The sequence below is a fragment of the Amblyomma maculatum genome, chromosome 6, assembly GCF_055883805.1.
Source record: "Amblyomma maculatum isolate TAMU_Amacu chromosome 6, ASM5588380v1, whole genome shotgun sequence".
NCBI classification, from domain to species: Eukaryota; Metazoa; Arthropoda; class Arachnida; order Ixodida; family Ixodidae; genus Amblyomma; species Amblyomma maculatum.
Window position 1 is genome coordinate 31498790 of NC_139349.1, and position 16072 is coordinate 31514861.

The window sequence follows — 16072 nt, forward strand, 5'->3', positions numbered from 1 at the left end:
GCCAACGGTGGAAATGTGGAGAAAGGTTGGTTGGTTGGTTTGTGGGGTTTAACGTCCCAAAGCTACTCAGGCTATGAGAGACGCCGTAGTAGAGGACTCCGGAAATTTAGACCACCTGGGAGAAAGGAACAGAAACATAACAGCGCCTACGCATGAAATCGGACCCACTCTCACCGTATAACACCAAGGACGGTTTTATTGGTTACCCTTAAAGGAGGTCCCATCTGAGTAATGCTTTTTTATCTGACTTCATTCCGTCAAACAGAAAAGAAAAAGGGAGGGAGGGAGAGAGGGAGGGAGGGAGAGGGAGGGACAGAGGGAGTGGGGTCAGCATCGTTTTCCTGTGCAAATTTCCTCGCTTGGGGGAGGGGTTTTGCACGACTAGACAGACTTTCGACACCTGGAAGTCTGGTCGTGCGCTATCGGCACTCTGGAACCCTTAGTGGGCACTGCAGACAAATAAGTCGGCCTATATAGATAAGGTAGCGTTTTCTAATCTCTAATCACGGACTGTTCACCCTAATATATAACGAAACTGCTATAAGGCAGAAAGCAAACTGCGTTTCCATGGAGGTGGTTCAGGTGCCCATAGCAACAAGTGTGACAGATACTACGCCTTTCCCTTCCTCTGAACCAATTATTATTATTTGTTTAAATGGAGGCGAAGCGAATAGGCGTCCGTGTGCTGTGCGACGTCAGTGCACGTTAAAGAACTCCAGATAGTCGAAAATTCTGGAGCCCTCCACTACGACGTCTCTCATAGCCTGAGTCGCTTTGGGACGTCAAACTCCATAAACCAAACGCAAGAGAAAAAAAAAAGTATACGTGTGCCGCCACCACCAGCCGATTTAAACGCGCGCGTCGACATTCATTTTGTGGCACCGCACGGATCATGGAGGCTCCAATACACAGTTATTCGCAACGACAGGTGGGATATCATTCAGACAGGTGGGATGAACTAGTACAGAAAACGTCAAAATTGGGTTAGAAACGCTAGATTTATGTCTAATTCAATTAGGAACGTGTAATTAGAAGTAATTAATACTTAAGATCACCGAAGGGCCTATAATTATGGTAAAAAAAAAAAAGAAACATGGATGATGACGTCACATTCGGCGAAAAGACGTCGAGGCAGTGCGAAATCTCACAAAATGAGTAAAAAAGCGCCAGTTCAAAAATATAATTAAGCGTAATTAATACATCAGGTCCAGGAAGAACCTATTATTGGGGTCAATTTAGGTAAAAAACGAAGGGTGGATGGATGGCCCCTTACTCGGAGCTTGGATGGTGACGTCACATCCCACAAAAAGACGTGGAGGTTGTGTGAGATCTCACAAGAATAAAAAAAAATACTTAAGATACCTAATTAGTGCATAATTAGTAATCAGCGTGTAAGGGATTTAGCCTTACCGCACCGAAGAGGTATGAAGTGCATCCAAAGATTTTTTTTTTTTAGCTGAGATCAATAACTGGGTGGAGCAGCCATCCGATTCTAAAGTAACGTCGCAGTGTGTAACAGGAAAGGGGAACACAACTAGTGCTACGAATGATGAAGATCGCAGAATGCGGTCGCCGCTAGAACGACAAAGCATTTTCACCTGCACGCATGATGGACTTATGCAGCGGCAGAGCAGGCTAAATCGAACGTGCGTCTGCACTGCTCCACAGGCTTATGGCGATTTCCACTGGTCGATCGGAGCTGGGCGCCCGAGCCGACCTAAAGCGCTACAGAGCGAATCAGCCTTGGTCGACCAGCGGAACGTGTAGAGCGCGCGGCGGAAGTAAAGCTGAGCCGGTTTCGAAAGTTGTAGCCGCATCCCAGCGCCAAAATGTTTGCGGTTGATAAATAGGCAGGAGTGCGGCCCTCAACAAATTGCTTTCTCATTTTTTTAACGCTGCAGACGTTTTTCGATAGACGCACTTCGACATATTCGCGCAAAAACGATGACATCCAGCGTCTTCTGCCGATGTCGCTGAAACGGTCAAAAACAGCCAAAAGAATCCAGCAGCATCCGGAAGTGACCACGACAGCGACTAGGACTTCCGGCGAGATCCGACTTCGGTCGGCGGATCGAGCTGGAGCGTTCCGAGTTGCCCCAAACGACCAGCGGAATACGCGCAACCTATCTTGGTCGACCAGTGAAAATCGAAATCGTCGTCCCGGAGCAAGAAAACGTGCTCCGTAGCGACCAGTGGAAATCGCCATTAGACACAAAAAGCAGCTTCCGGTAACGCAGCGCCGTGCAGCGACAATTACACCAAGTGAAAGCGGCATGTGCAACCGGGAGACGTGAACTTCACGCATTGCGGGGAGCGCGGCAGAGAAGCCCGCTTATCAACATCGACGATACCAGGGCCTGAAAAAACCTTAACGCAAAAAGAAAAAGAAAAAACAAAACAGACTTGACAGAGACCGATGACCAAGATCACTTCCGCATGCTCCACCAGACAGAGGAGCATGTCACCGTGCCACACATGTAGGCGACGGCACCTCTCCTCTCCACTTTAATTGCATGAAGCAGCCAAAGATATTGCACAAAAACCTGCCATCTATCTCATACAGACTCGCTCGCACGCCAAGCCTCCTAACCATTTTTTGTTAAAGCAATCTGGAACCTCTAGCTTGATTAACTTTAAAGCATCCGTATTTCGTCATAGGTGCACTGTAAATGTAACGGCAGGAGCCCAGCATGAGCAACCGCGGTGCCTTTCAAGCACGTGAATGCAGTCCGAAACCTTAAGTTCACGTAACAAAAAAAAAAAAAAAAAAAAAAAGCACGATTCAATTATACCGACCCAAGAAGCAGGCCGACAGTCCGAAGGCTTCTCTAACTCATTGAGTAGTATGCACTAGCAATGACACAAGTAAAAATGGTTTCACACCTTCGAGAATCGTGCAACGGCACGATGAAATGATAGAGAAAGAAATTAACCTATACAGCAAGGTTATAACAAGGAGGCGCGATAAAATCCTGAATAGTAAAGCGGTCACCTAGGGCCTGCGTCGCCGCCGTCATCGTCTGGCAGAACGCTCGCCGCCCGTCGCACCCACTCTATTTCGCTCCAACCTCGAATCTCTCGCGGTGCGTTAATGCCCAGACAATTAGTCGCCCAGATGGCTAAAAATAATACTCACGACCCCCAGCGCCGGGCAAACCCAACAGGAGCTAGACCGGACGAAAGAGGAGGGGAAGGGGGAATACGCGAACGGGCAAACAGAATCCAGCACTGCAGCCAGCGCAGCCAGTCTGAAGCGATGTGTGCGTGTCAGACGCGTGCACTGCTCAAAACAAAACACAGCCCACACAACGCCCGCCTGCAGACACTTGGCCAAGATCAGCGCGGCGCTAACGGACAAGTCGCCGCATGGCGTCGCAACGGAGAGAAAGGGAGAAGGCCAGGAAAGAAAAAAAGAGAGTTGCAGATGCGATGCGACGATGCAGTAGGGAAGGGAGAATATGCAGAGCTTCAGCACCTCAAGATTCATGAAAGAAATCTAAAGCGAGTGAACAAGCTTGACGAAGGCCATCTTCTCTGACTGTGATCGCACACGCGCCCGACGCAAGAAGCCAGCTCTCCGCAGTTGGGCCAACGAAGAGATAGGGGAGAGGCTCGCGAAAGAAATGAGGACCGTAATAACAACCCTGCGAGAAAAATATAAATAAGAAGGTCGCGCCATATGCCTGCCTGTCACGCAGAGTGTCCCCCTCAGAACAACCAGCGCTCCTCCCGCTATGACCCGCTGGAATGAATCAAGAGCGCAGCCACTAACTGGAGCAGCAAGAAATTTGAGCGACAATAGCAAGCTACGGCAAGCAGAGTCGCCAATCCAGGACGTCCCGCCAGAAGTGCTTCTTTAGACCGCAGGGGCATCAACTTTTCATCCGCTTGGTTCGTCGCAATTAGCCTACACTTTGTACAAAACAGTATACAAAGGGGAAAGGCGACCACGCTCCCAGAGAAATTCCCACATGCTCCCCTTTTATCGGAATGAATAACGTTTGGCCAGTCAGCGTGTCAGTCATTATGGAGTGAAATCAGCCCAGTATTTCGTCCATAGAACACGGCTAAGGGGAAAAACAAATGAGCGTGACAACCCCGCACAGAATGGTTGAAAGGAGCAAGCAACCCAAACGACAGCTTGGAGTACACGCCTCGTACCAAATCACGACCGGACTGGCGGCGGCGCACCTCCAGTCCAGCCATGACCAAACAAACCCACAGAGCTACAACACAGGACATCGGCGTATCTAACCGGCCTTGCATGACGCGAGTTGATTCCGAGATGCTGACGACTTTGTACGCATTGCCTCATGCTACAACTGCAACATCTCATCAAATAACCTTCGGCTAATAGGCAACAGACAAGTGAGCTACCGATTTCTCGACATCAAACTTAACGGGCCACTGAAAGGGTGGAATGAGGCCACTGATATATGTTCAATGTGTAGAACGAGTGCTTTTGAGCCATCTCCCAAAGTATAATTCCTTGGAATAAAGCCAATTATATATAATCAATTTTTCAAAGCAGCTCTTTTTTTTTTTTTTTTTTTTAATTCGCAGGCAGCTAGTGGTGGTGAACTTTGCAAGTATTCCCTATTACACTGACGTCACTGGTACGGTTAGCGACAGGCCGAGGCTGCTATTCGCTGTAACCCTGTTGGCCACGACGTCACGGACACACTTTCACTAGCTCCGAAAGTTGTCTACTCGCGTGCTGCGTGGTCATTAGAGTGGCAGAAAAAGGCATTTATTGGCTAAGCCTCCCGGTCCAGATCTTATAAAACAGGGGAAAGACCCTAACGCAAAAATTAACACACACAAAAGAGAGACGATGGCCCACGGACAGGCGCCTGTACGCTGTCCCTTGATTAGTTCTCTCTTTTGTGTTTATTAATTTTTGCGCCAGGGTTTTTTCTCAATTTTACATGATGTTAAGGCAACAAGCCCGGCAACATGCTTTATTGGTCCAGATCGCCGCGTCGATCCGATAAGGTGGGTGCTACACCGCCCAACACTAAGGCGGGGTGACCAAGCAACCCGATATCAGGAAAAAGGCAGGAGCCATAACTATCCCACTCGCGAGACAGAAGAAAAGACAAATGTGGAATAGAGTCGCCACAGCAAAGGGAACCGGAACAAAACCGGAACAATTTCCACCTCTTGAAGTTTTATAACACGCCTAGGTATTACAGCAGCAGGGGCGTGGTCTCCATCGTTTATTTGGTCCAGCGTGCAATTAAAGACGCTTCGAAAATTTGCGGCTTTTGCAAGCGCAAATTTTGACCAGGGTGCAGCCCCCTTGTTGCTGCTGGGGATAAAATAAAATGCTTTTGTTTCAGCGTGCACGGGGCGCCACCAAATGTCGCAACTCTGCTGTAACATACTCCCTCGACGTCAGATGCGACTGGGATGGCACACGTTACGCGCAATAATAATAATAATAATAATAATAATAATAATAATAATAATAATAATAATAATAATAATAATAATAATAATAATAATAATAATAATAATAATAATAATAATAAAATCTACAGACACCTGTGCACAAGGAAGGACAGGAGTGACAACGCGAACCTATTTTTATATTCCTCAATAACTCTGCGTCGCAGGCCTCCCAGCGACCGCCGCCACGATGTACAACATGCGGATAACACACTCGGCTGTTTATAGGCGGGCTCCTGCAGTGTCTCATTACTAGAGGAAACTACCTCGCGTGTGAAGATATCATGCTTCTCCATTTTTATACGAACTCAAAAGTTCCCCGACGTTGCAGAGAAAGCGTGCGATGTGATGGCGAGTCGGACAGCCGGAAATCCGGACTTGCCCAGGACTACAGTGATTCTCTGAGAAGTGAACTTCATCAGTGACAGTGAACATTAACGTCTTTCGACACGCTGGTTTAAAGCGTTTCGCACTTGAAACTCCAAGGCGTTTCTGAGTTTTCGCGTGTGCAGGACACGACTCGTTTTCAGTTTTGAACCCCGTGAAGCACGGTAACTCGAACCAGCTTTGCAGGCTGAAGTGTTCGAAACTATTTTGCCCCCCCCCCCCCCCCCCCCTTCCCCCCTTAGAAGGAGCGCAGCGGGGTTTGCGGAGCCTCTTCCAAGCGCACACCCCTAGAAAAGCCCAGCGCCAGGCCGGGGGATGCTTTTACCCATTTTTACCGGTGGGTGTCCGGCGGTGGGCTTCGAACTAACCACCTCCAGCAGCCGAGACGGGCGCACGCTCCAATGCTCATCTCCGAATTCCACCCCCCCCCCCTTTTTTTTTTTTACGGTAAGGGTTCAGGCTTGACTGCTGCTAACATTAACTGTTTCGTCCATCTGCAAGCATTCTTTCTGTTCTTCAACTCTGCACTCATGCACAGAGCTCCAATACATTTTGCCGCTCAGCATAGGTCAGGTCACTTTCATTCGTTCCGTGACCTACATTTGCGCAAGGCCAGTGTGACTCATAATAGTCAAAAAATGTTGTGTTATGAAAAGCGAAACAACGACCTCCCGAATCTGTCCTTGGTAAGAGGAATGCATTCACGACCGAATAGGATTCAACAACTGCGATACTGATATACGCAGCCCCGAGTTAATACTGCTGCGGTTACAAGTTCGTATAACTAACAAAAAACAGCGACTTCGGAGACTAGACGGGACAATGCTGAGCTCGCAGAGGCTTGTGCAGAGAACTTCAGTCCTAACAATATATATATATATATATATATACAGGCGCGGAAGCAGGCTCGAGCATTTTGGAGCAGCTTTGGGAGCAGTAGTAAACCAATTTTGGAGCAGCTTTGCAGCAACGAAACGAGAGTTTTGGAGCATTTGAATTATGTTTTGCAGCACACTTCTAAGGTGAAACGCCTTTGATAATTGCAGTTTTCTTTTTCTGAACTATAATATCTCCAACCTGATTCCTTTTTATGCAAGTTCAATGCCTTTCCAACTTCGCATTCATATCTGACATGACAAACGGCTAAAGCATGTGAAGATATATAACACTGGCCGACCTTAGCAAAAACTTGGAACAGACTGGCAGAAAACGTAGCGCTCGCTGGTGCGCTTCATAACTGAACACCTACTCTGACCTACCTATTTTGACTTGATAGATTCAAATATTCCTTTCTTTAGACCACAATAATGCGCCTTGACAAGCTTGGCGCAAGTGCCGCTCCCGTGCTTTCTGCCTACCATGGGATTGCAGATGACTGCAGTACGACCTCGATCGTCTTGTCCGTTTGTAAATATGGCGGAGGTTTACAGGGGCGGAAGGCAGGCTCGAGCATTTTGAAACTTTGGGATATAGATAGATGGCATTGAAGGGTAGATTTTCCATCCTACAGCTTTTTTACTTCGCTGCCTCCTGCATGCAGTTTATCATTCTTTGCTTTAGCAATGCTGGGGCTTATTTTTAATATTTTGGCGATAGACCTCTATGCCTTTTTAACACACTTGAATTGATTGACAGCTTTGGCGTATCAACCCATAACGCTTGAAATATGGTTTTGTCTGCCGTAGGCCTGGCAAGTTTGTCATTGAGAAAGAGGTTTGGTTTGGTTTGTGGGGTTTAACGTCCCAAAGCGACTCAGGCTATGAGAGACGCCGCAGTGGAGGACTCCGGAAATTTTGACCACCTGGGGGTCTTTAACGTGCACTGACATCGCACAGCACACGGGCGCCTTGCTTTTCGTCTCCATCGAAAAGCTTCCGCCGAGGCCGGGCTTGTACCTGCCTGTTTTCACAGCAGAACCATTAGAATAACTCATGCAGCTTTTGCAGTCGGACAAGTTTCCTTCCTAAGGGCTCACAGTAGTTAGTGCTACCTGCTTCGCTTGCTGACCTCGCGAGGTGCTACGTCACATGCACAGTGCATTTTTTTCAGCAATTATCTCCAATCGTCGGTGGCTCATATTAAATTTACTTGCGAACAAATATTTATTATGATCGGTGCTTCCTTCCCTTACAAAAATTTCATTTGTATTAAGCCCAGCGCAAGATGCTTAATATCTTTGCCCCTGGTGCTGTGACATAATTCCGGTGTTCTGCTAAATTTGATGGCAGAACATTAAAACAGCCAGTTTGGAGCAGTTTTGGAGCAGGATGGAGCAGGGAAAACAGTTTGGAGCAGAATGGAGCAGCACTTCCACCCCTGTATATTGCACATACGGCTTCAAACTGAACACTGTACTTAAATGTATCTGAACAGAGCGCTCAAAGTAAGTCAAGTGGTCATATCGTCTACGCTGCTAAATAAATCAAGGGCTAAAACCTTCTGCCACCTGATTAACAGGGCCAACGATCACCCAGCTCGCGGAAAAAAATTCAAACGTGCAGGCCCATAACCATTTACACAGAGTTCGTTCAAGCGTAACGTGGTATTTCCGTCAGTGTACGAAGATTAGATTATCAACTTGTAGCAACTCATGAAGGAACAGTTCACAGATGAGAACTTCATCACCATCCGAACGCTACCGCTCGAATGGCAACAAATCCACTCTAAGAAAGAGGTGAGAGGGGGAATGAAACGTGATACGTTGATAGCTACCGGTGTGAGCAGAGCTTAAATGCAATGGTAGACTTAACTAGCCAGGCGAGGCGCCATCGTTTTGCCAATTCTTTACCATTTACTGCACGTGCCTTTCCCTTCGTCGCTTTTACGTAACGCACAGGCGCCGCGGTTACGCCTCCGGCACACACGCCGGTCACCGGAATTCATGGCCAGTAGAGGAAGAAAGGGCCCTCTGGTCGATCCATTAGTGCAGGCGCGTGCCAGCCAAGAAGGAAGGCGCCGAAGAAGGCAAGATTTCGAGCGCGGTTGCAGCCCAGCCGCGACGACTGATTAATGACCCCGAAGCAAGACCACAAGGTCTGTCCGGCCAACGCGCGCTCAGAGGGAGGAAGGGCAGTAGCGGAGGAGGCAGAAAGAGAGAAACGCGCGGGACTGGTCGGCGTCATTACGTGCCGAGAGGCACAAAAAGAGTAAAACGAGCTTATTTACCTGAGGTAAGCTCACACACGAAGAGACTTCAGTAACTGTGCCGCGCGGGCAAAGAGAAGGGGAAGGGGAGGGACGCCACCGGCTGACGGAATGGTACCGGAATGCGGGGATGGGTGGGCAAACGGGAAGACGAAATCCCCGGTTGCGGCAGTAAGTGAATTTCGAGTCCAATTTTTGCCTCCTACAAGAACAAAAGCATCCCTAAAAAAAAAATAACAAGAGGTTTCAGGCCGGCGTAACGATGAGAGGGTGACTCATTGGCACTGTTCCAAGAAAACCGAAACAACTGCGCAAGGACTGAACACAGTCACGCATATTTCTTTGCAGAGTCACTTGCGGCTCAAACTTGGCGCTAGCAGGAACAACACTGCGGAACGGACCGCAGAGCTCTCCTTGCAGCCTACACGGGCAATGCATCTACGGCGCAACACTGCCTCTCTCTCCGCTGCGTGACTGCAATACCCCAGCTTTAGTGCACTCCAGACCAGTGAGAATTGTTCGCGCGCTCCAGCGATGTTCAGTTTACAATGGACATCGGGTCGCGAACGCAATTTATAATCGTCCCGTTCTGTTTAGCTCTTCTGAAAGGCGCAAACCTTTACGTGGACATAACCGATGCGGCCATCACAAGCCTCGGTAGTAGTATAGTGAACTAGATTAGTAGTGCCGAAATAACGGCCAAAAGAAGTGGCTTGCGGTCGTCTGTCGACAGTAGTGCAGGGTATACGCGAAGCTGAAGTACCCCCGACTTCAGCCGTAAACGATGCGAAAATCCAACACGCATATCGCAGCGGCATAAAACGACACGACCCGTTTACGTCAATTTCAATTCGATCGAACATTTCAAGATGAAACAGTGACCAACCGATTAGAAAACGATCCTCAAACCGATAATTTATTGATCCGTTGGTGAAACTGACAGATGAGGTAAAGTGAACTGACATATAGTTTACATTAGTTTATGCGAAATCCAAGGCATGGATACTGGCTAAAATGCTGTTATCAAACGATACCCGTGGAGCCACGCGAACAAATGTAGAGGACAATCGCGATGTAGAAGGACACATGCATTCACCTTACCTCTCCAGTTGGTGGTGAGATATTATGCACGGTCTCATTACACCGGATTGCGCTCATTTTTTAATACGAAAGCATTACTTCGCTATGTTCACAGATTTCTGCCCGCAATATCGTGTCCGCAGCAGTAGTGAGTAATTGAGAAACGGTAGAGGTTAATGAGTGGTGTCAATCGATAGAAGGTGACGTAATGATGTGTCCGAAAAATAATTAGGTCAATATGTTAATTAATTAGAATAACTGGTTCACAAGAAAGGCGCAGAATATGTTACACTTGTTCTGTGAATAGCTGAACCGCGCCGTAAGGGAAAGGAGGAAGGTGGGAGTGAACGCGAAAAGAGAGAAAGGGGTGCCGTAGTGGATGTGACGTCACGAAACCGGAAGTAGAGCCGAAAATGGGGCATAGGAAGGGATTGGCGCGCAATTTGAAAATGCCAAAGACTAAAATGGGCAAACAAGAAGTGAATTAAGCAAACTGGAAGCAACCAACAGCAGCATCCGTACTTTCGCATTACTCGAATGCAGATTCTGCTGTGCTCTTTATTTTATTTTTTGTCGCTCTAAAAGTTGCGACTAACAGATATACTGCAGCTTGCGGTAAAGGTGTGTTGAGACTCCACGCAAGCTGCGTGTCTTGACGGGGAAGGACAACAGCATTAATTGTTCGCCCATCATTAAGACTTCACAGTTTGCATTTTCGTTCACCTGTTGTTGAAGGCCGTTTGGGAGCAATACGAGTTCATGAGCGAGAAATTCGGAGCTTGAAAGTGGATTTTTCTTCATATTCTATCCAAATTTGCAACGCTGCTCCCGTCATGAATTTTTCACTACTTCGGATGGTTGGTTGAAAGTGCTTACCGAGGTGGCCTTCCGTATTTCATTCCATATTTTTTTTCCTGTCTTCGCTGAGGTGGTTTAGGCCCATCAAAACTATGTTTTCAGTGAAGAAGCCTCGCCAGCATATTCCACCGGGCAAACTCGCATTGTTCTCAGTAATTTGTGTGATGTGGGCGTATGGGTTAATTGGACTGAATTCATTTTATTGTTCAACTTCTTGGCCCGATTGTATTCTTCCGTGGCACATAGGCACGGCGTTCGGTGAAGTGCCATGACAACTCCTGCATCCCCCGTATTTTCATTAATACAAATTTGTATCATATTTGACGGCCTCGCACGAGTCTCGCGTCACATCTCCGAACCGTTTCCAACACCATTAGAGTCAAATTACTACACCCTACAATTTTTCTAGTAAAACCTTATTTCATTCAATTCTTGTATATGGAATACATTTCATACTCAAGAAATTCACTTTGCTGAAAACGTAAGCCTTTCATTGAGGACAGCCTTAATAACACTACCAATTTTCGGCAAAAAAGAAAAAGGAAGGAAGACAGGCTGCCTGCCTTTCAATGTGTCTCCATGAGAAATCCACTCGAAAGGGATAAATTGTTTTCTGCATCCTATCATGAGTCGCCATCTATCTCGCGTTTCCGCGAAAATCAGCCTGAAAGCGCGATCGAAGTGGTCGGATTCCTTCCTGCCTGCCATCCCTGCCAGCTAAAAAAAAAGTAACGTAATTTGACGTTGATGCCAAATGCAGTGCCCATATTTGGCCATACCGATAAGCAGGTACAATTATTCTGATTAAAAAAAAAAATATATCAGTGTAGGAACCGCAGGATAAACGTGTGAAACGCCTGGTCGAAGCGCCCTCGGTAACACCAGCAACACAGCTCTGACGCACGTGTATTCTCTAGGGGAGCTGCAACCCCAGTCGAGCCATGAAAATGACAATACCCGCGAATAGAAGTCTGTGAAATAAAAGCTATTCGAAAAGCTTGACATAAAGCGCTAATTTATTTCGCAAAAGGTATTACTTATACAAAGAATATGCTTTTTCTTATGTTCTTTTTCCTCTGCTGGGGTATATGTAACGCGAAAAAGAAAAGCTTCTGCAGTAATTTCTGAAAAAAAAAAAAGCCCGATTTCTCCTTCTGAATTTAAACTCTGAAAATTAAAGCCGAAAAATAAACCAACGAAAGACTAAGCTTATACCAGGTGAAGGCAACCAAGCATTTAGAAAAGACTCGCGTGCCCTGGCCGAGTAAAACCAAAGTTAATTATTTGCAAATCTAACTAATTAATAAAGAATTCGCAAACATTCAAATTAAATGCTTTGAGATAAACAACCTATTGATAGCCTGCAACTAGTCTCTCTCAACTAGTGTACAGTCATCGAGGAGAGTACCGAATGAGCGTCACCTTCACATCGAAGCTTCGTGCTGTGCGATTTAAAAACCTAAATGGCATAACTTGGTGCCAACATTTCGGCCAGCTGTTTTTCAAGACGCAAAGCTAGTTAACTATCATTTACTAATTATTACCTTTGGAAGAAAAAGAAGAAATACTGAAGATTAGTTCACACAACTCTAAGCACCCTAAGTTGGTTTCACTGGGCTAATCTACAGAAGCGAGGATTATCCACGTAAGGAACAGGACATAAGCAGACGTTTCACGACCACCTTTGCTGGGACAAACGGAAGAAACATATACAAAAACTAACAAAACACACGAACAAAACACCTTGCCGAAGTGAGAGCGTGTCAGTGACACCGACATGACATTTCACGTGTTATTAAATATGAAACATTTACACGCGAAATGTAATGTCATTGACTTGGTAGTTTGCGCGGATGGACTACTTATGTTTTTGCCAAAAATTTCGAGACACTTGGAAGTTAAGCCGTTTAGGCGTACGTAGGCAAAAGTGCGTTAAGCTCGATTCGAAAATGCGCACTGCGATAAGTCACGTGTCCCAGTGATATAATTAGGGCATACAAATGAAGGCACCATGAGTTGGTTCGAATTAAAATTCTGATACAGGTTTTACAAACAGTGCCTGTTGCCGGTCGCCAAGTGCCCCTGCTTGTGAATCTATTCCACGGCAGAAACATTGCAGGTATTTAGCCCTTCCTACTGCACCTTCTCCTCAGCGTGAAACGACAAAGCTGCTGAGAAATAGTATGCGGGACTAGAAAACAAACAGTAGACAGTAAACAACCTACTGTAACTTCGAATCGCAAAGCTGGCCTTTCAGAAACCCAGCGTACGCAACGCTTGAGCCTCTTTTTCAGACCGGACGTCGAACTGTGGCTCGCCATAGCAAGCCACTGATCTGTTTTTAGCAGGCGCGCACACTGTTGACATGGCTTGTTTACTTTGCCTGTTTTAGATGCTCTCCACTTCTGTACTGAACGGCCTTCCCAAAGAAGTCGGTTATCTGTTTCTACCAGAAAGAATTTGCGCAAGAATCCCTCCCGAACGTTGAAAGCACGTTCACCTTCACTAAGAACGGTGCTGCGCATATACAAGGAAATGGAATGGCTTGCTTGCGAAACAACTTTCGGAATTCATTCCAAACACAAGACTACTACTTCCACCCGCGCAATGCAGCCAGCCGAGTGCTGGCGGTTCCTCCTCTTCGTTTTAGCGTTGCCTTGTGGCGACGATCGAGCTTTTCCTGCGAGGTCAAAAATATGTGGGAAGGCGAGCGCGCTACTCCGGTGCTGCCAATGTTCGAAGCGCGGCTCTGAGCTGGCGTGAAGCCACGCGGCTGTCTCAATGCCGGCTAGCGTGCTGGAGGCGTGCCTATGTCCACTGCCGGCACCTGCGCTTAGCAAGCAGCTTCCATCCAAACACACGGGTCGGAGCGAGCGCCTGCTGCCTGAAAGCCGTTAACGACATTCGCCTTCTACCGTGCTCGAAGTCAGAGTGAGAAAGAGAGAAAGCGAGGAGGGAATGTGCGGTAAGCAAATACATAATATGACTGCTGGTACACCACCAAGTCTCTCACGACGGCTATAACTTTTGCCACAGTTTAAAGCGGCAGCAGAGCAGCCTTGAGTTTGAACTACGACATGCGTGACAGGACTACTGTTGAAGTAGCCGGACTACGTGTATCCGAGAGTGCTATTTACACCAGGTGAGGGTTAGCACTGTGGGATAGCATAGCGAGCGAGTAATGGTATTGCCGATGAAGTGACAACCGGGTTCTCCGCGAAAACAAAAAGGCTGCTTACATAAGTAGTACACAATCTGATGATACCGATGTAAGTTCCGCGGACAAACAACAATCGTTGTGTATACACATAGCTAGACAAGCTGCTTAATTGACGAGCGGCGTAGCGAACAAAGTGCCTTTTCACAGTGAAAACTCGGCACGCCGCATCTTCAGAAGGAGAACCGCGAGGGTGAAAAGTGGGAACAATGCGGCTCCTACTCTCTCCCACCAGATAGCTTACGGCCCACTCTCGCCGCTCTGGCATTGCGGGAAAATATAAATACACTTGCCGCCGCCGGCTCCGATGAAGCGAAGGAGATAGAGAAAACGCAGGTATCGCAGTTGCCAACCGCGCTGAGCCGGCGTTCCGGCGGCAGGCATACCTGGCTTCTGGACGATGCTCCAGTGGTACGGGTTGCAGCACACCTGGAGTGGCGAGGCGGCAGCGCACCACGGCATACGCCTCAGTTCGTACTGGTGCCGGAGCTGGGGCCAGCGCCAGAGTCGGCAGCAGAGCACGTGCGGCGCCACCACCTCGCGCGGCAGCTTAACGTCGTCGTGCGGCAGTGGCAAACAGTCGCATCCTTCGCGTCCTTTGCTCTGCACCGCCTGCAGCATCTTGTGAAGTTGGGAGTCGCTCAGCTTTTTCAGCATCGCCTCGACGGCCTTGCGGTCCTCCACCGGACAGAAGGCTTCATAATCAACGCCGATCGCTGGCGATGCCGCCGCCGCCCACTGCGGCGGCTGCGACGACGCGTACGACCTCACCAGTTTGTCGCTTTCATCCCACAGGCGTTTCACCAATTTGCACCGCTTACTGGTGAACATGAACGCACACCATAGCGCCGAGGTGTCCCAGCTCGCCGTGGCATACAGGCCGCCGAGCGGGACGCTCTCACCGCTGCTGCTGCCGCCGCCGCCGCCCCAGCGCGGCTCCGCCGGCCCCCATGGCGGCGGCTCTGGGGCTCGACGGCCGCCCGCAAGCACCGCGCCACATGCACACGGTCGCCACTGCTGCACACTGCTGCTGCCGGGCCGCACCGCTAAGCACGACCGGTGCACGACGACCCCGCTGTTGCTGCTGCGACACGCTGCTGCTGCTGCTTGGCGGCCATGACGCGCGGCGACACCGCACGGTAGTCCTCCAATGGCACTCGGCGCATAGCAAGAGGCCAACTGGCGCGCCGGCCGGGACTTCACTGGCGCCGGCGTGCCTCCTCTCCCTCTGCGTGCGCGCGCCGCGCCGCCGCCGGCGACGGCTCGAAGCGGCCCCGAGGTCAAAGCACCGTTCTGTTGCTCCTCCTCTGCCGCCTCCTCGGCAGGGTTCAGAGTTCGGACTCCGGCCTGGGCCGCCGCAGCGACTCGACGTCCAGCTCCTGTAGGCGGGAAGGAGATGGCCGCCGGGTGCTTAGCACGACGACACATCCGGTTCTAGGGCGAACTCCTTGGGAAGAGGCGGCGGCGAGTGCACGCGCGGCGGCCGTCTAGACTGGCCGGCGCGGCTCGCCTCCCCTCCTTGGAAAGCGACCGACTGCGGCGGAGGGCTGATAGTTGCGCAAATGACAGATCAAATTACCTCCAGCTGCCGTGATTACGGCGCTCACGTTCGTTCCTGTTCGTCCTGTTTCTCAGTGATCCTTCGCGGGCTCCGGCGGGCTGCCCGATTATTGAGGCATCGCCGACTCCCTGCTTCGCCTGGCGTCTCTCCGCCGCCTGTCTGCTCTTGGTTTGAGTGATCTTTGTGATAGTTGGCTTCTGCGTCAACGATGCGCGGGCAAAAGTAATAACTCTGAAGGAGAGCCCGCCAGCCAGGGCGCTGTCCTATCTTTCCTCGTGGCAAAAAGGATCGAGCGCACGTTCTCCCCGTTCTCGTTTGTATCTTAAGTTGTTGCTCCGTCATTTCTCTTCTCGTCGAGGAAGGAAAGGGGGAGG

At 49.0% G+C, this 16072-nt stretch overlaps 1 protein-coding gene across 1 annotated transcript in view; it reads right to left on the reverse strand.

Annotated features, from left to right (window-relative positions):
- LOC146185402 (SMAD family member 6-like) overlaps positions 1-15342 on the reverse strand; it is a 109588-nt gene extending 94246 nt beyond the window's left edge. Inside the window, exon 1 of the mRNA XM_084606345.1 lies at positions 14524-15342. Coding sequence (XP_084462471.1) covers positions 14524-14968 — 445 coding nt within the window. The 5' untranslated portion in view covers positions 14969-15342. The remainder of the gene's footprint in view (positions 1-14523) is intronic.
- Positions 15343-16072: the final 730 nt, after the last annotated feature.